At 40.0% G+C, this 16,300-nt stretch overlaps 2 protein-coding genes across 3 annotated transcripts in view; one reads left to right on the top strand and one right to left on the bottom strand.

Annotated features, from left to right (window-relative positions):
- Nucleotides 1-16,300, top strand: part of fbxl18 (F-box and leucine-rich repeat protein 18) — a 121,201-nt gene that overhangs the window by 47,413 nt on the left and 57,488 nt on the right. The window lies entirely within an intron of this gene.
- LOC135248211 (fascin-like) lies at nt 4,481-16,273 on the bottom strand. Its single transcript, XM_064322564.1, has 5 exons — nt 15,290-16,273; nt 10,269-10,425; nt 8,205-8,326; nt 7,698-7,865; nt 4,481-6,995 (listed from the first exon to the last, which is right to left on the bottom strand). Exons 1-5 carry the CDS (start codon nt 16,110-16,112, stop codon nt 6,790-6,792), a joined length of 1,476 nt encoding a protein of 491 aa, XP_064178634.1. The 5' UTR covers nt 16,113-16,273; the 3' UTR covers nt 4,481-6,789.

Raw genomic sequence — 16,300 nt, forward strand, 5'->3', positions numbered from 1 at the left:
TCATATAAGCTCACACTGACCATCACCTGCCAAACAAAAGACATTTTTAACACCAGGAAGAGGGGGAAACTCCAGCAGTTTTTAAACGGGAAGGAGGCGTGCTGTTACAAGTCCAGTCTGGCATCTGATAATGGAATGGTGTGAGAACTTCCGTTACCAGGGTTAAGGGGCTATTGTTGAGTTGCTAATTTAGTTGGGGGGTGAGACTGCCGTATTTCCTACAGAGGGGGGGGTGACACCAGGGAACTCGTCTTCCTTTGTTCTCTTGGTTTACTTCATGACTTTTAGTTTTATTTTCTTATATAAAGGTCTAGTTCATGAATTTCAGTGTTTCATTTCCATTTCAGCATGTTGACTTGACTGGACAGAGAAGACTACCGAGCTGTTTTTCCAGTGTCTTAACTCCGCTTTGTCCTGATAATGTTTATCTTTCAGAGCAGAAAACTTACTGCAGTGCCAGCACATCTGCTGCCCTGTAATTGACTTTACACAGTGGGATATCCACTCACAAGTTACACAGTAGATAGTCTGAGCTTGGTGGTGCTGTTTTCAAGATTCTTTTGTCTTTTCACTTTTTCATATCCTCTTGAAATGAGGAGCCACACATCATGTGACCTTGTCCTTTTGTCCTGGGGCTGCTTTTCCCAAGACCCTCTGTCACTGGAGCCATGCTCAATCTACCAAAGCGTGAATCCTCAGTCTTAATTTTAATCTCTTCCTGGGGTACATGGGGTCAACATGTGACAGCTGCAGCAATCATTATGTTACTGAAGTGATTAGGAAGTTGTGGGTCATTACATGTAAGACATAATTTAAATATATTATTGCAGTGGATGATGGGGTAAGAATTATATGATGAAAGGGGTTCTTGTGCTCAGCATTCTGTTTGTAATGTGTGAGTGGGGCGAGGGGGGTGGGGACTAAATACATGTTCAGATTAACCTAACATTTAATTTTTTCCCCTAAACCCATTTTGTGTTCAGTTTTCCTTTTTCCTTATTAAACACTGCCTTTAAACCATTGTTTTCCTCAAAGCCATGTCAACATTGCACCAAACACACTCCTATGTGAAATATGGACATGAATGGCCCTTTGAATTTGAGTGGCAGACATCAGTGTTATCGTCTACATGTTCTTAGTTTCCTGTGATTCTGCTCTGCAGGAGTTTTTACAGCACCAGTCTCCCCATGTTATGACTTCTGTCTGGAAACCCACAGGAAACGCTTGGAGCTGCTTGATAATCAGCTTTTCACTTTGGTTTTAAAAGCACTGCTGGTTCAGCTTTGTTTCTGTCCATGCAGTGATATCAACCAGAAAGCCAGAGCATATTTGATAGAGGAAATAGAGTAAATTCCCAATGTTTATAGGCTGTTAGACTTTTTAACTTAATCTGGTAAAGTCATTATTTGTTTTCACAAGAAAAAAAGGCATCCTGTTTAGGTTTCATTTGGGGCACTATTGATTTTACTTGATTTGTATGAGCATGTGTTAACATTATCTCTGTTTTCTGTCACTTTTAGTATTGTACTAAAGTATAACATGCAGTTTTTGAAAACCTCACTTGTCACCACGTGGACATGTAAAACCTTTGAAAAAAATCTCTCTTTTTACCATCGAGTTTTATTTATTCAGGTGTTCCATTAGCATTTGCATGAATACAAAGAGAGAAGTCACCCTTCAGATAAAATTTTTTTTTTGCTTGTGGTCATGAGGTGGTTTTGAGCTGGTTGTTGAGAGTAGTCCTCAGTAGTGCTGCAGTGATGACTAAGGCTGGACCCATATGCTATTCAAAGGAAGCACATCCAGTCAAATGTACATTTCGGAGGTTCTGTGCACTACTGTCTAGTTCTCACATGAATATTATAGCTTGGGTAAACAAAACAATTAAAAAGAATAGATCCCTTTATTTAAATATAAACACATTTTTTACGAGTGTGCATTTCAAATAAAAATATAGATTCACACCCTTAACATCCAAGTCCAAAAACCAATAATGTTATAACTAAGAAATTAGTCCTCATGTCTTGGTTTAGTAAGTTTTTGCATCCGTTTTATTGTGTGGTGGTCAGAAGATGGGAGACGCTTGTCACATCCTCAAATGAACAGACTGCGGAGTAAGTAATACTTTAATAAAATGTTTTTTAATTCATTTAAATTGTGTAATTGTGTAAAAAAATCATCCATTAAGAGAAAATTAATTCATTCATGTTTGGCCTCACTAGAATTAAGGTGGTTTACTTATGATTTGGTTTTCTGTGTGTTTCAGTTCTAACTTCTGAGGAGTACTTGTTTCAGAGTGAAGTAGCACAGTTAGGTCTGACATGCCCCGATTCTCCATTATCATTTCCTAGCACCTTAAAGAACAACAACTTCCATTCTGCCACATTTGCAGAATTCTAGCTCATACTTCGATATTATTTGTATTACCTTGTCATGTGAAGTGAATGATTAAAATTCATGCAATACTCCACAGTTTTAAAGAGCTTGGATATGAGTACCACAAGCTAGGGGGAGTAATGGTTTTTACATTTTTAAGACACCACCCCTCCTAACCTACTTTTAAAATGGCTTTCACCCCTCCCTCCCCCCCCATCCCCAATTCCCAACCCGGTCATTATTGAGCTGTGGTTTCTATGGAAACGGTGGTCTCACATGTCTGAAGTGCTGACTAAGTTTGCCCAAGGAACTGGCTGCTATGGATGAATACAGAGCTTTTTGGCAACTCTGTTTTTATATTTCTTAAAATAGCGACAAACGGTCTCCCAATAACAGGAGTAGACCAATGCACTGAAACTATGAAGGCCATACATGCATTCTCAAAAAGACAACCCATTACTTTTTATGCAGGGATTATTTTAGCCTTTCAGAATATAAGAGCATCAACACAGAAGCAGAGTTTCAACAACTTTTTTCCACAAGAAGACATGCTTTGAAATACCTGTAGTTTAGATTTTAAGGACATTTATTTCTATATGCTGAGATGAATCTCTTTATTTCATCAGTATACTTCTTTGCAAATTATTCAGAATAATGGCCTAATTCATGCAGTCTTTTTTCAGAACATGTCATGTCTGTAGCCATGTAGGTTTTCCCTATAACTGGTTCATTTAATCCAGTAAAATAGTGACGTATTTCTAGACCGCTCTCACCTTGCTCCATGCAGCTGTGTACAGTTATTTCCCTCAGTTTAGAGGCTGTGCCTCGTTCTGCCTGCTGCATTCCAGAAGAACGGTTTTTCTCTCTGCAGCTTGTCATTTGCTGGACACAACACAAGGTGGGTAAATGCCGTAAAAGTAGTGAGTGAATTCTGTGGACAATTTATGTCGCTTGGATACAATTGCCTGTTTTTGTTGGTGAATAAAGTGAAGTGTATAAGATGTCTGCTCTGGTGGGCTCACCGCTTCTCTTTCATTAAGGACAAGAGGTTCACTTACCCAGAGGGCGAGGGGAAGTGTGGGGGCTTCACATATGAACCATTATCAGGTCTGGTGAGTACGGAGAATGTAGATGTGTATTTCTTACATCCTGCCAGCGGCTAGGCAAGCTATTATTCAGGATATACTTTCCTTGAGATAAATCAAGCTTTGCTTTGATTCTGGAAGCATAGTATAGGTTGGAGGAGTGAGCTCATCTCTCGTTGCTATGTAATTAAGAGGTGTGCCTGCTCTTGCATTTGGAGTTTTTAAGCATCTTCAGCTGTAGAGCTATACAACATTGAAGGCATACTGTCTAATATTAAATGTGTGTGGAGTGGCATTGTATAAATCCTGGCCATTGCATCAATGTATTTAAAGTATAATGTGAAATTACAAAAAGGATTTAACACGTCCCCTCTTTTCAAATTTTATTTGGAGAAAGGAGGCCATTTCCTGTCCTGGAAAATTATCTCTTGCCAAAATATTGCGTAAAAAGTTGGACCATAAAAAACAAAAATCACAAAGAACTCTTTGATAGAAAAGGCCAAAGATGATTTTCTTCTGAGAAAAACCAGCGCATTCTTGCACTCTGTGGTGAGCAGATTGAGTTACAAAGTAAACATTCAGAGGCCCAAAGGTGTCTTTGTACTCGGCCGTCACCATCGGTACCAGACAAAACCCAAACCAGCATGTCCTCAGCCGCTTGGTCTGCTTTTGGTCTATCAGGTTTATTCAAGGGTCTAAACCAAAACCGGCGATACTAGTAAGAGAGTCAGTCTCAGTCATTTGTGCATATTGAACCCATAAACTCATCACGTGGATGCATTTCAAACACCTGTAATTTATTAAAACATTAGAAGGGCTAATTTCAGAAACTTCAATTGAAATAACCTGTAACAGCTTTTGATAGTTTAAGAACTTAAGATCCCATTATCGTAGTTCCTTTTTAATGTACTTGGGAGAGGGAGTGTTGGGAGAGGGAGTTAAACACACTGTTCCTTCATAATCTACAATGTCACCAAAGACACCTACATAATCTACAAAGACACCAGGACAACAGGAAGTTTCATATTTAAACTTTACTTGACATTAGGCTTAAGTCATACAAATGGCACAAAGGAAAAAAAAAGTCAAACAAAAACAGAAGCTACTTCAGGTTTTCAAATACACAAGCGGAATGTTCTGGGAAATAAAAAAAGCTACTTTCGCCTGTATACTCAGAGTAAGGCACAACCATTATCATTCCCTTTGATCAGAAATCACCTCCCACAAACAGCCACCTTCCCATCTACAGAACAGTTGCCCTAATGACAGAAAACATAAGATGACATTCATGGAGCACTTGTGGGGCAGTTCCCACTAATGCAGGTTCTGTGGCCGCAGGCTAAAAAAAAAAAGTTTTATTTCCAACTTCACCAAATTTGCAGTGCAAGTGATTTGCATTGCTATGCATTTTACACCGATTATCAGTCTGATAAAATCTCTTTATTGATTTCCAGTTATGTGTGGTTACTTATGTGGATGCAAGGACAACACCAGTTTCCAGTCATTTTATAAAAGGTTCATTGTGTTTAGTGTTGTTTAGCACCAGTGCTAAAACAGAGCAGCAAATGGATACCCCTTCCAAGGGTTTGAAGCCAGAGTTTGGTAGTCATCTAGCAAAGTTACCCATTTAATTGCACACCAAGGTTTACAAATAAGCTGCATATAGGATCATCCTTTTCTCCAGTCATGAATTCATTTTAACCTGTAAACATCACTGACTAAAAAAGTCTCAAAACAGCTATTTAACTTTTCCAGATCAGTCTGACTCCTGATAGCAGTCATTGTGTGGTAAAGCAGTTCAGAGCCTGATTTCACTTGAGCTCTTTGATAGAATATTGAGTGATCCTTCACCTGCCCCGTTACAAAACTATTCCATGGTAATGCCTCTAGAAATGTCATAATTATTCTCGTAAAACTCTGGAAATGTCCAATAACTCATGCCTTTGAAGCTTGTGCATCACAGCTGCAGTGGAACACAGTCTCACCATAGGGCCATAACGGTGAAGGTGAGTCATTTACTTTTGAAAGCAACGGCTCTTCAGATCTGCAATTTATACAAATTCCAGACCTATAACTACACACCATATATCAGAGGATAGCGCTTAAATCACTGGACAGTTGTAGGGCCAGACTGAATTTAAAGTCACGTTCATATCAGTATTGCCTCCTGCTTTTTGTTAGCTCTTGAGCCATTACGGTCCATTGAGATGAGTGACTATAAGCATTCCACTTAAACCCAGCACTCCAAAATAAATTTCCAGTTTAGGATATTCTCCATCTGACAAGATAAAAGAAACTTATGGCACACAAAAGAAAATCAAGTCCATATCATACAAGCAACCCGCCTTTCAATATCACGACTAGTTCACTTAATTAAGAACAGCTTTGTGCACAGTGATAAGTGAAGTTCAACACTGGTTTTAACATTTCTATGTTCCTCAAACATGACAAAATCAAATACAGATTCCCAACAGCAAACAGATGCTGTTAAATATTACAAGTGCTCACCTGATTTTACATTGTAAATGCTGAGCACATGCTAGTTTTACAATCTGACTAAATATTCCACATCTTTTTTTAATGTTTTTTTTATTTAGAACAAATGGTCTTTCTCTAAGACATGCTGGAATAGTCAAGATTGGCTTCACTCCAAATTTATATTAATGTCAAAAGGCAACCCAACTGCACACTGACCCAAGGCTGAGGATTAGGTGAAAATTAAGAAGAGATGTCTGATCTCAGAGCAAAAGTTTGGCAAAATGGGAACACTTAAAATATAAGTGGTCATTTTCAGGTGGTTCTTTCATGGACGGCTCAAAAATAATTGGCAACTGACTGTGAACATTATCACCATTTCAAAATTCCAGAAAAATTCTGAAAGAATAGAATGTCCTAGTTTTTACTAGGAATCAATCCAATCAACCAGGATTTTGGCAAAAAAAAAATGACTGGAGTAACAGTAGACTAGAGAATAATGGCAATAAAAAAAAACTTTAACAGTGACACATTACTCATCTGGATTGAACTCTGAGAATCAAAGCAAAAAAATACTTTTTGCCTTAGTTATTTCATATCAACAACAAAATATGGGGATATTGCCATCTCAGACCCCTTTTCCCAAAGGTCAGGAAGAAAGCTTTTGTCATTACATTTCTGATACTAAAGGCTGGGTGGAGGGGAGCCACAGGAGTCAGGCCAGCTTCAGTCATCCGGGACAAGTGCATCACCCCCTCAACCATTTAATCCCCACATGCATGCAAACTGAGAATCAAAATTAAACAAACTAAATGAAGAAAATGAAAAAGCCACAATGGTAGATAAAGTGCTTCTAGTACTCCCACATAGTGGAGCTGTCGAGGGCATCTGCATTGGCTTTCAGGACGCCAGCATGGTCTCCCTTCAGGTACTTGCCATCAGGAGCCTTGATGGCCAGCTTGTTATAATCACAGAACTCCAGCAGGAAATCCACAGGGGTGTCGCTGCTGCTGACCACTGAAGACTCATTCCCAACCATCCAGTACTTCCCAGTGGAATCTGGGGAGGAAGGTGAGCAGTCAGGACAGACCAGGAAGAACACAAGCACAAAGCAATGCAGAATCAGGTGAGACCAACCTTTCATTTCCATAACAGTCACTTTCTCTTTATTCAAAATTCCATCTCAAATTCAACTCAGTTGAAATGGTTTTTTGTTGAGCTATCATTTATTCTTGTACTGTTATGAGTAACTGATAATGATAATGCATATAAATTTATGAACCATAGGATAATTAATCTAGAGAAAGGTATGTATACACATACATACTTGCAAGCACACACATTCCAGCTCAAAGTAACACAGATGCAGATTTGGTCATTTTCCCTTTACTATGAATTACTAATAAATGAACATGTTTGTCATTTTTAAATGGATTGTGATTTTTAATGGGTTATTGTATACATGATAGATCTACTAATTATACGATAGGTGATCTATAGGCCTAGCGAACGTTGATTTAGAAATTGGGTGTTTGCAAGGTTACAAAGTAGTTAATACTAGAAACGCCACAGCGGTCAATTTGACCGTTGTCACAAAAAAATTGAAATTGATAAACCTGTAGTCATGAAATTCGTTATGCTCCCTCCTCATGACTTTTCCTCTAAGCTAAATTTTTGTCTATTTCTTTAGATTTTCTTGAGTGCCTTTTTGTCAGATTCTCCGAAACCCCCTCTCCTCTGCCCTACACCTGTGAGACTGACCTCTAAGGCTGTAGGCACCATCATGGAATTCCAGCTGAAATACATCATAGGAGGAGCGGTTGGAGTCCAGAGTCCCAGTCACTCTCCTACAGCCGATGAAGCCATGCTCTCCACGCAAGACGATGATAGGCCTGTTGATCAGCTTCATAAGGAACTCCTCAGTCTGACCTGGAAGAGAGATCAGAACACTTTCAAATGTTTTTTTTGCTACAGCACTGAACCCTCTCACTTAATACCACATTTTTGTTTATAGCTTCCCAACATTGATAAGTTGATTTTAGTAGCCAATGAGAAACAGGAACCCTCACTGAAGTAATGTTGCATGACCTTTCCAAAAGAAATAAGGATAATGTAGGGTTTTAGTTTTCATGACAAAATGGAATTTTCAAGTGGTCTGAAATCATTGACCTTCTTTAGAAAGACACAAAAATCTGCTTGTAGCACAAACATCCCCTTACACCAAGAATCCATTGTACCAGTAGACTTCAAATTGGTCCCAACACTCACCCGCTGATTCAACAGTGGCTGCCAGCTGCCCATTCTTTTTAGCTGCCACATATTTCCCATTTGCAGCTCTGAGGGTGATTTTCTTCTCACGCCACTCAATGTCGAAGTAACAGTTGGCAGACCTGGCAAGGAAAATGCATCTTGCAATGAGGATCCATTCGGTACAGTCAGATGAAGACCAATTAAATTCTGTGATGTAAAACTAAAAATAAGATCTGAGGATCACAGTGCTTTATCCCCTATACCTTGGAAAAAAACCCTTTCATCCAGATTTATTAACTATATGGCACAACTACATATAATTCTAAGTGATGGCTGGACTGCATTTCCTCTTTCCTGCTGGAAAAGCTTAAAAAAGGCTCAACAGAAGGCCAGGTCACCTGCCTTTGAAGTCAAGTCTTTTTCCACTTGAATGGGCTCATGAGAAGCAGAATCTGCCCCAATGAACTGAAGTGGCTATGGTTCAGTTCTTCTGTGAGACAAGAGGGCTTATGCACAGCTGTCCTCACTTGGTCTCTGCCATTCTGTTAGCAGCTAGGCTGTAATGTCACAACAATGACCGCCACATGTCATCATGCGTTGGAGTGAGGGGTGACCAGGTCACTTGCCGAAATCTAAACATACTATATAAGCTCTCTGTGATGAGCAAAGTTACTGTCTACAAGGATCAAGGAACTTTTTTTTTTTTTCCAAAGGATTTAACAAAAAGTGTAGTTTCAATCCGTTAATGGGACATAATTCGGTACATTAATGCACAGGCCACTTAAATATATGACTACATATTTAACTTGAAAAATGTCACTTCAGAGTGTGTCCTCATTATTCACCCTCAAATATTAAAAATCTTAAGAACACCCAATATTACTTAAATTGCATTTCCAACTGAACTGCCCATTCCAGGAACACACCATTATCCACAGGCAGTTCTGGCCCCGGTGGTCCACTCTGTATGCAGGTTTTATTTTCAACCAATTAAGCAGTTAAATTAATACACGGTGGACTTGTAATATCACGAGCATGACATTTTTGGAAGGAACCTATGTATGCAGGCACAATAAGAATGGTAACAGATATTTAACTTATTTTAGTTCATTTCTGCTTCAAAAAATACAAATGCAGAACATTTGTATGGTAATGGATGAATCAGTCATTCAGCTAAATCACAAACATCCAATACATTTTATTAAAAGTTTATAGCATATACCTTAAGAGATGGGTTTTTAAGAGAAAAATGGGTTTTTACTGTGAACCTAAAAACATTCTTCAACCCTTGAAGGCTATGGCATATGTGAACATGAAACCTTGATGTGTTTGATATGGGTGCAAATTTGTAAGGCAAATCATAAAAAACCCTTTCCATTAGGATTTTAGTTTCAGCATAATGGACAGGAAGCAGCCTCTTAATTGAATGAGCTGATCAATAACTCTCCAGTGGACTCCTTAAGACTCTTCTGCTCATTTGTATCAGTTGGTTTAGAGCGGGTGTCATGCAGATAAATTAATCTCAATCCATGTTACACAGGCGCCTTAATCTAATCATTGCTTTCCATTATCACAAAATATAATGCAGTGAATTACCATCATGACGCCTAAATGAAGCTAGATACTGTTAGAGCATGTCCCAAGTCTACTCTTCTACACTGGTCATGCTGAAGAAATTTTCTATCGCACACAGACCGAATTCAAATTCAATGGTGGTTTTGGTTTTCACCAAGTGAAAAGTCTGAATTCATACCATTTTTTTACCCTCAAAATTAAAAAGTGACAGCAAATTCTCAAGTAAGCACAACTCAAACAGCTTGATAAATCCTGATTACATAAAACTGAGATGGAATACCAGTCCACATAGTGACCAGCCAGGACCTAGCCCACAGCAGTATGCCTGTGTCAGGACAGACACTGAGTTGACTGGATAACAAACTGACTGAGCACTGACGCATTAAAGCCAGAGGGAGTGTAACCTCACTTGTACGGGTGTATGGGAGGAAGAATGGGGCTGAGAAGGGCCTGCCTCCCCAGAGAGGAGAGTGCTGAGTGGGGTGACGTGGTGAACTCAGAACTCACTTGGTAGAGGCTGTGCACTGCAGTCCTCCGTTGGCAGTGAGGGTCCAGTATTTACCAGTGCATGTCCTGAAAGCACACTTCTTCGTTTCTTTACTCATCTCCATCTGAAAGGTCTCCTGATCACCTTCCTCATCCTGGTTAGCAGATAGGTCCATGCCTAAATTACAAGGACAGTACACCATGGGTATAGTAAACTAATATATTCACCGCTTGTTTTTTTCTTTTTTAGCAGGTTGATACACTAAAAAACAAAATGTAAATAACAGACCTAAGCAGGTGAAGTCAACATATGAACAGAAGGAAGATTTAAAGAACATTAATTAGCTTTACTTGACTGGATTTGTAGTCATGTTTGAGAAACTGAGTAGCTTCCTGAGAAGCTGCCATCTTTCAGCTGGTCTCCACAGCTCATTGCAGGGCACAGCAGATCACATGGCCCAATGACTCCTCCTACACTGAAGCTGCTGACCTGTGGTGTGACCTCAAGAGTGCCCCTCCAGCCTCCCTCGTAATCACAGCAACGCTACACTGAGCCCATCTCCCAAGGAATTCTGACTTCCCACACATGCCATGAAACACAGGCACAACACCAAATCATGAAGCAAGAAGGGGTTTCCAGTTGTGGCTGGAGGTTAGTGGTGCTCAGATAATACTACACATTGTGTCCATTACTCCCTAAATGAACTTGCAGGCTATCGCAGCTCTGGAACTCTTCACGTTATGCTAAGTTAGTGAATCACCAGTCCAAACATGAAATTTAGTCTCTCTGTAGCTGTCTGACACAATGAGAACACAGACCAGTTGGCCAGACCCTGTAAGTCAACAGATTATCACATTAATGTATAGGAAAAATTTTGGACTGGCTCCAATTCCCAAATGGCTATGATTACAATGTCCATAGTGTTACTGCAAATCATGGTGAAATTCAACCTGGTGCTGCATTTGAGAAATCAGGAAGAACAGGCAAAAATGCTGTGTGCATTGTTAGGAAATGTAGACTCAAGATTTTTTTTTTTAAATGCACTATAGCCTACATTTAACTGCCATATGAAAGTTCATACATTTCTTAATCTCTTTTTTCTACATTTTAGCATTGTACTGCTGTAAAGACTTAGTATAAAGTCCATAGTAACTTGAAACCTGGAAAGGCCTCCACGGAAAGATTAAGTTTCCACAAAAAATGCCAACATGAATGAAGGGGGTAAAATGGAAGAGATGAGAAACACATGGTTCAAAATGGTTGCATAGTGGAGACGGCGGTCAGCAGAGGAGGAGGAGACAGAGGGGTGCAGACGCTTAAAAACATCCCAGAAGAGCAAAGTTCCTCAACACTGGCACCAATACTCAGTTGTGCTAAGTGAGATGAGTCCTCGCTCATCCAAGTTGTGAAAAATCTTTCACAAATAGGTAACTAGGTCTTGCCAAATTTACACTGAGGAAGTCATCGCCAAACAAATGGTACATTACAGGTTTATGGAGAAACGGCACAGCTCACATCTACCGCCACACGATCCCTCCCCCACTCATAACACTACCATCCTCAATTCAGGCCTCTTCCAAACACGCATATATGCACTCATCATTACAACTGGCCCCATGGATCAGGCATTTATCCTATTTTCACTTAACAAAAAAAAAACACCAAATGGAGGCTTGTTAGGTAGTAGTTTGGCAAGGAAAATGGTCTCCCTGCATAAATGACATGCATTTATGAAAACTGGGGCATGGGGGACACAGACATTTGCCACTAGGGTATTTAAAGGAAAGTTGGGTAGTAGGCATGACATTAGGTCAGTGTGCCATAAAAAGCTGACTTCAGGCTAACATTCCCAAAAGGATGGAAAATTAACACCCACCACCCATAAAATGTTGGTGATTTCTTTAGAATTGGTGGGTTAATTTAGCGAGCCAGAGTGGCGGGTAGCTTTTTAAGACTGTGGTTCCATAGCCAAAATATCCATATCGCTAAATCGTGAAAACAATGGTGCTGACAGCTTAGCTACATACACTATGTAAAATAACCTTGAGAGAATGTGAAGAATTACTCTGATCAACCAAGCTTTAGCCAGATAAATAGGAACACTCACTAAGCTCTCCATGTCAGCCCAGCATACAAGTACAACTCTGACTATGTTCTACCATCCTATACTTTCTCACTCCAACCCTAAAAAACACATCTCATTGAACAGCTTCAGATGCTGCTAATTTGTAGAGTCAGGTGAGCCAAATTAGGGTTGAAATGAAAACCTACAGAATGGTAGTTCCCCAGGAACATGGTTGGTTACCACTGATCTACACTCTTCTGAGGTAAACTTACATAGAGTAGCCAAGTTGAGTGTCCTGGTACCCTGCTGTAAAGTTACTGAAAGATGAGGTGGAATATTGTTGGCATTAAAAGGCATGTGCCGGTGAAACAAAATGAAAACAATCAAGAGTGAGCAATAAAGAAGCAGAGATCAGTGTTCATTGAGTTTATGGTATTAACCTTAGATTTTAGCCTATATGTACTTCATCATTTCTTGGTGTTGTGTCTGTCAAAAAAGTGGGGTGGCTGGAAAAATTTGGACATCTAACAGCCACAGTGACTAGTGGGCCAAGAATTCATCATGCACAACAAACAAGATGCAGGAGATTTTCCAATAATCAGAAATGAGCATTTAAATGGAAAACATGGCAAGAAGCATAGCTACATAATGAGTCATTCTAACCACACAGCACAATCAGGGATACTTAGACTGGCCAGCTGTCAAATGGAATTTTAACCACGTTTGGAGAAAAAAAAAAAAAGATTCTAGTTAGTTTTTTTCCTTCAAGTTAGTCTTCTGAATTTATCCCAGTCTGAAACACAGTCTGGTATCACCAGATCTTTACTGAAGGAAAACCTATAGGCCACTCATCAGCTTCATATTTCAAAACACATTTCCTCTCGTGTGCAAATGATTTTGTCAGCTGCTGACATGCTAAGGTTAATGTGGCAGGCTCCATTGTTCAGCTGGAGCACGTGGGCAGCTTCAGTGAGCTCACACCTTTGTTCCCTTCCAAACACACAAGCCCACCCCCTCGCACAACAGCGTGACTATTATCTCTCCAAAATCTGCCTTTACTTGCAATTTTCCAAAAGGGAGCGCAGTGACACACACTGATGTGGCACAGTTATCAGCCACGCCTCCCCCTGTGTAGCAGCAGAAATGGGCTCAGAGACCAGCAGAGGCTTAACACAGGCCATAAGGGATACAGCAAGAGGAGCAGCCAGCAACTCTTCTTCTATGAGCAGAGTGCCACAGAGACTCGCCTATAGATCGTAACACACCCTGCTCATCTCAAATGTGCAATACCCAGTGAGGAGAGCACAGCAAATTCACAAAACCCTTCACAGCACAGCCTCACATCAGGCTCAAATAGAGCTCATTGAGAAACAAAGACAGTAAACAGGAGGCGGGTCCCCATCTTGGCCTGTTTTACAGAGACCACGTGTGACCACCTTGCTCTTGGCGCCCACTCAGCAGTCTGTAATGAATAGCCTCATAAGGACCATGTGTGAAACAGCACTGAACTCGTACATCACCATCTTGAATGGAGGAAATCTTTCTTTTTTTTTTTTTACAAACCAAAGATGACTTGTTATCCTGTGAGGCCTGTTAACATGAAATACTATCTACTGAATAAATCTGTGTTTTTACATTCTTGCCTCCCTTCCCTCTAGCATTTTAAAATTCAGTGGTGTAAAATACATAATCAAAATGAATTTATATGTTTTATAAATATGAAAGGCCATCTCATCTATTTGCTATACTTTTAAAAACTGTTTTGTAATTTCTTTGTTTTTTCTTGTAGTATATCAAATATTGCACATTATCTCTTAGATCACCTGCCATTTAAAATCTCCCAACGTAAGAAGATATTGCATAAGAAATTTAAACAATCTAGTTTCTCAGCAATTTTATGATTGTCTATATCATAAGGCTTTAAGTAACTATAGCTAGGTTGTACTGTAGCTTTAAAAGTATATGCATACTAAGGACACTGGTTCAATCGACAGCATTTTGTAATGGATAACATTTTGAGGCAAAAGGTAGCCATTATTCACCGGTCCTTATCCCGAGTGATACTTATCGCATCCAAAGTTGTGAAAACTATTATATTCAATTATATGAAGTAGGTTCATTTAAATACATTTTTCTGAGACTGAGATGGTCCTCTTCATCATCAGCTTGTCATGGCTCTACCTAATTTCCATTGCATTTACAGGATCACAAATGTTAGTTCCATGGGACCTAGTCATAAGTGTTAAGCCATTTCATCATTAAAAGATAATATTGTTCTTCCTCTCATACATGGACCAGACATCTAGAGTGTTGTACAGCCTTGCGTGCATGCACGATTATGCGCATGTCTGTATGCTTAATCTAAATATAAGCCTAATTATTTATTGCATAGTCATCGTTCTTTTTTGTCACAAGTTCTAGTTTACGGTTCACACACAATTAAAAGTGAGAACAGAAACGCCTAGTTTTATACTCACGTTAAGTAAAAATACTAGTAAAATATCAGCAATAATGAATAAATTTGGCTAAACATGGCTGCTAAATAAATTGTTATTTTAAAGAACTTTGTGGTTTTTAAAGGAACAGCTCACGTAATAATAAAAAAAAGATTGAGAAAAGAAAGTTAATCTGTATGAACTTTCCATTCCTTTGTTTTCTGTATACCCTTCGGCTATTACTGGAGGGAAGGGGTGCAATGCCAAATTTAGTGCTATCCTAATCTGATATTTGGTGTAGGCTACAATTTCCTTTCGGATGGCGGAGGAAATCATAACATTCCTGCAGGCTTGTATTTTATCATATTCACTAACTAAAGCCAGACATTTCTTTTCTCCTTGCAAAGGTTTTAACACGCAAGCACACCATTGTGGTATTCTGATAGCATAGGCCTACCTCAAAATGTTAGTTTTTCGTTGAAATTTACGCTTCCACATTTCTCTACACGCATCTGCTAAAATGAGGCCATTATTGACTTACCTTGTCTGGTGGACACGTTTCGGTCGTTACCGGCAGTGAGCACCACCTGAGGATGGCTCTGCTCCAGCACAAAAAGCTCGTCTTTTCCAACCTTGGAACTCTTGCCAGACTTCATGGTTCCACTCGGACCAGAGGGCGCCAGGTATTTCCCTCCACAGTCTCTGAATGCCACCTTTCCCGACCTGAACTCCAGGGTGTAGCCGGTGGTTTTGTCAGGCTTAGCGGCCAATGTACCATCATTTTGGAGGAACCGGTTGTCTGAGGTCTGCAGGTGGTACCTCTGGTCTTGAAAAACCAAAGTGATTAAGGAGTCGACGCCCCAAGGGACATCCCTGTCAATGGCAATCTCGTCTTGTTTCGAGCTTAAATGGGCATATCTTTTTCTAGTGACGCTGAATAGGTTGACTTGTGGGTGCATAGCAATGTGGACGCTCCATTTCTCTGCCACGGAGATCGTTTGAGCAAAACACGTGATTCTGTCCTCGGTACCGCCAAGGTAGCGCTTGTGAGGCTCCGACTGCAGAGACCAGCGCCCATCATCATGAGCGATGATAATGAACCTGCAGTCTTCGGCGGGTGTTTCGCTGTCACCTGTGATGTTTCCATCCTTGTCAGTTGCAATATACCTGCCCAGGTGACTCTTCAGGAAGACCCTGTTGGAGTCATCCCCGTCCTGCTCCAGGGTCCAGATCTGTTTTTTCTTCATGCTGGTCGCAGAGGCATTTATCTTGAACCCAAATGTTTCAGCGGTAAGGTATTTATTTCCACAATTTATGAGCCCAAATTGAATTTTGAGCATGTCGCTGGTCCCGTTTGCCGTCATTGTTGCTGGTTCAGAGAGGTTATTCTATCAGTCTTGTTTCGTTGATGTTTTTCTGTAGATTGGTGGTATTTTTATGGTATGTGTATGATGCTTGAATTGTTTCTTTGTGCAGAGCTGGAATTTTTCTCAACTGCAGCCTCAGACAGCCTGAATCCCAAGTCACAGCTGCAGCTTTTATACAGATGGGT

The sequence above is a fragment of the Anguilla rostrata genome, chromosome 2 (genome assembly GCF_018555375.3).
Source record: "Anguilla rostrata isolate EN2019 chromosome 2, ASM1855537v3, whole genome shotgun sequence".
Taxonomy (NCBI): domain Eukaryota; kingdom Metazoa; phylum Chordata; class Actinopteri; order Anguilliformes; family Anguillidae; genus Anguilla; species Anguilla rostrata.

Excerpts from the sequence above, each read along its gene's own strand:
- LOC135248211 (XM_064322564.1), bottom strand. The coding sequence starts at position 16,112 with ATGACGGCAAACGGGACCAGCGACATGCTCAAAATTCAATTTGGGCTC. Across the intron at positions 7,866-8,204 it reads AGCCACTGTTGAATCAGCGG|GTCAGACTGAGGAGTTCCTT; the intron begins GTGAGTGTTGGG and ends TCTCTCTTCCAG. Across the intron at positions 6,996-7,697 it reads TGGTGCCTACAGCCTTAGAG|ATTCCACTGGGAAGTACTGG; the intron begins GTCAGTCTCACA and ends CTTCCTCCCCAG.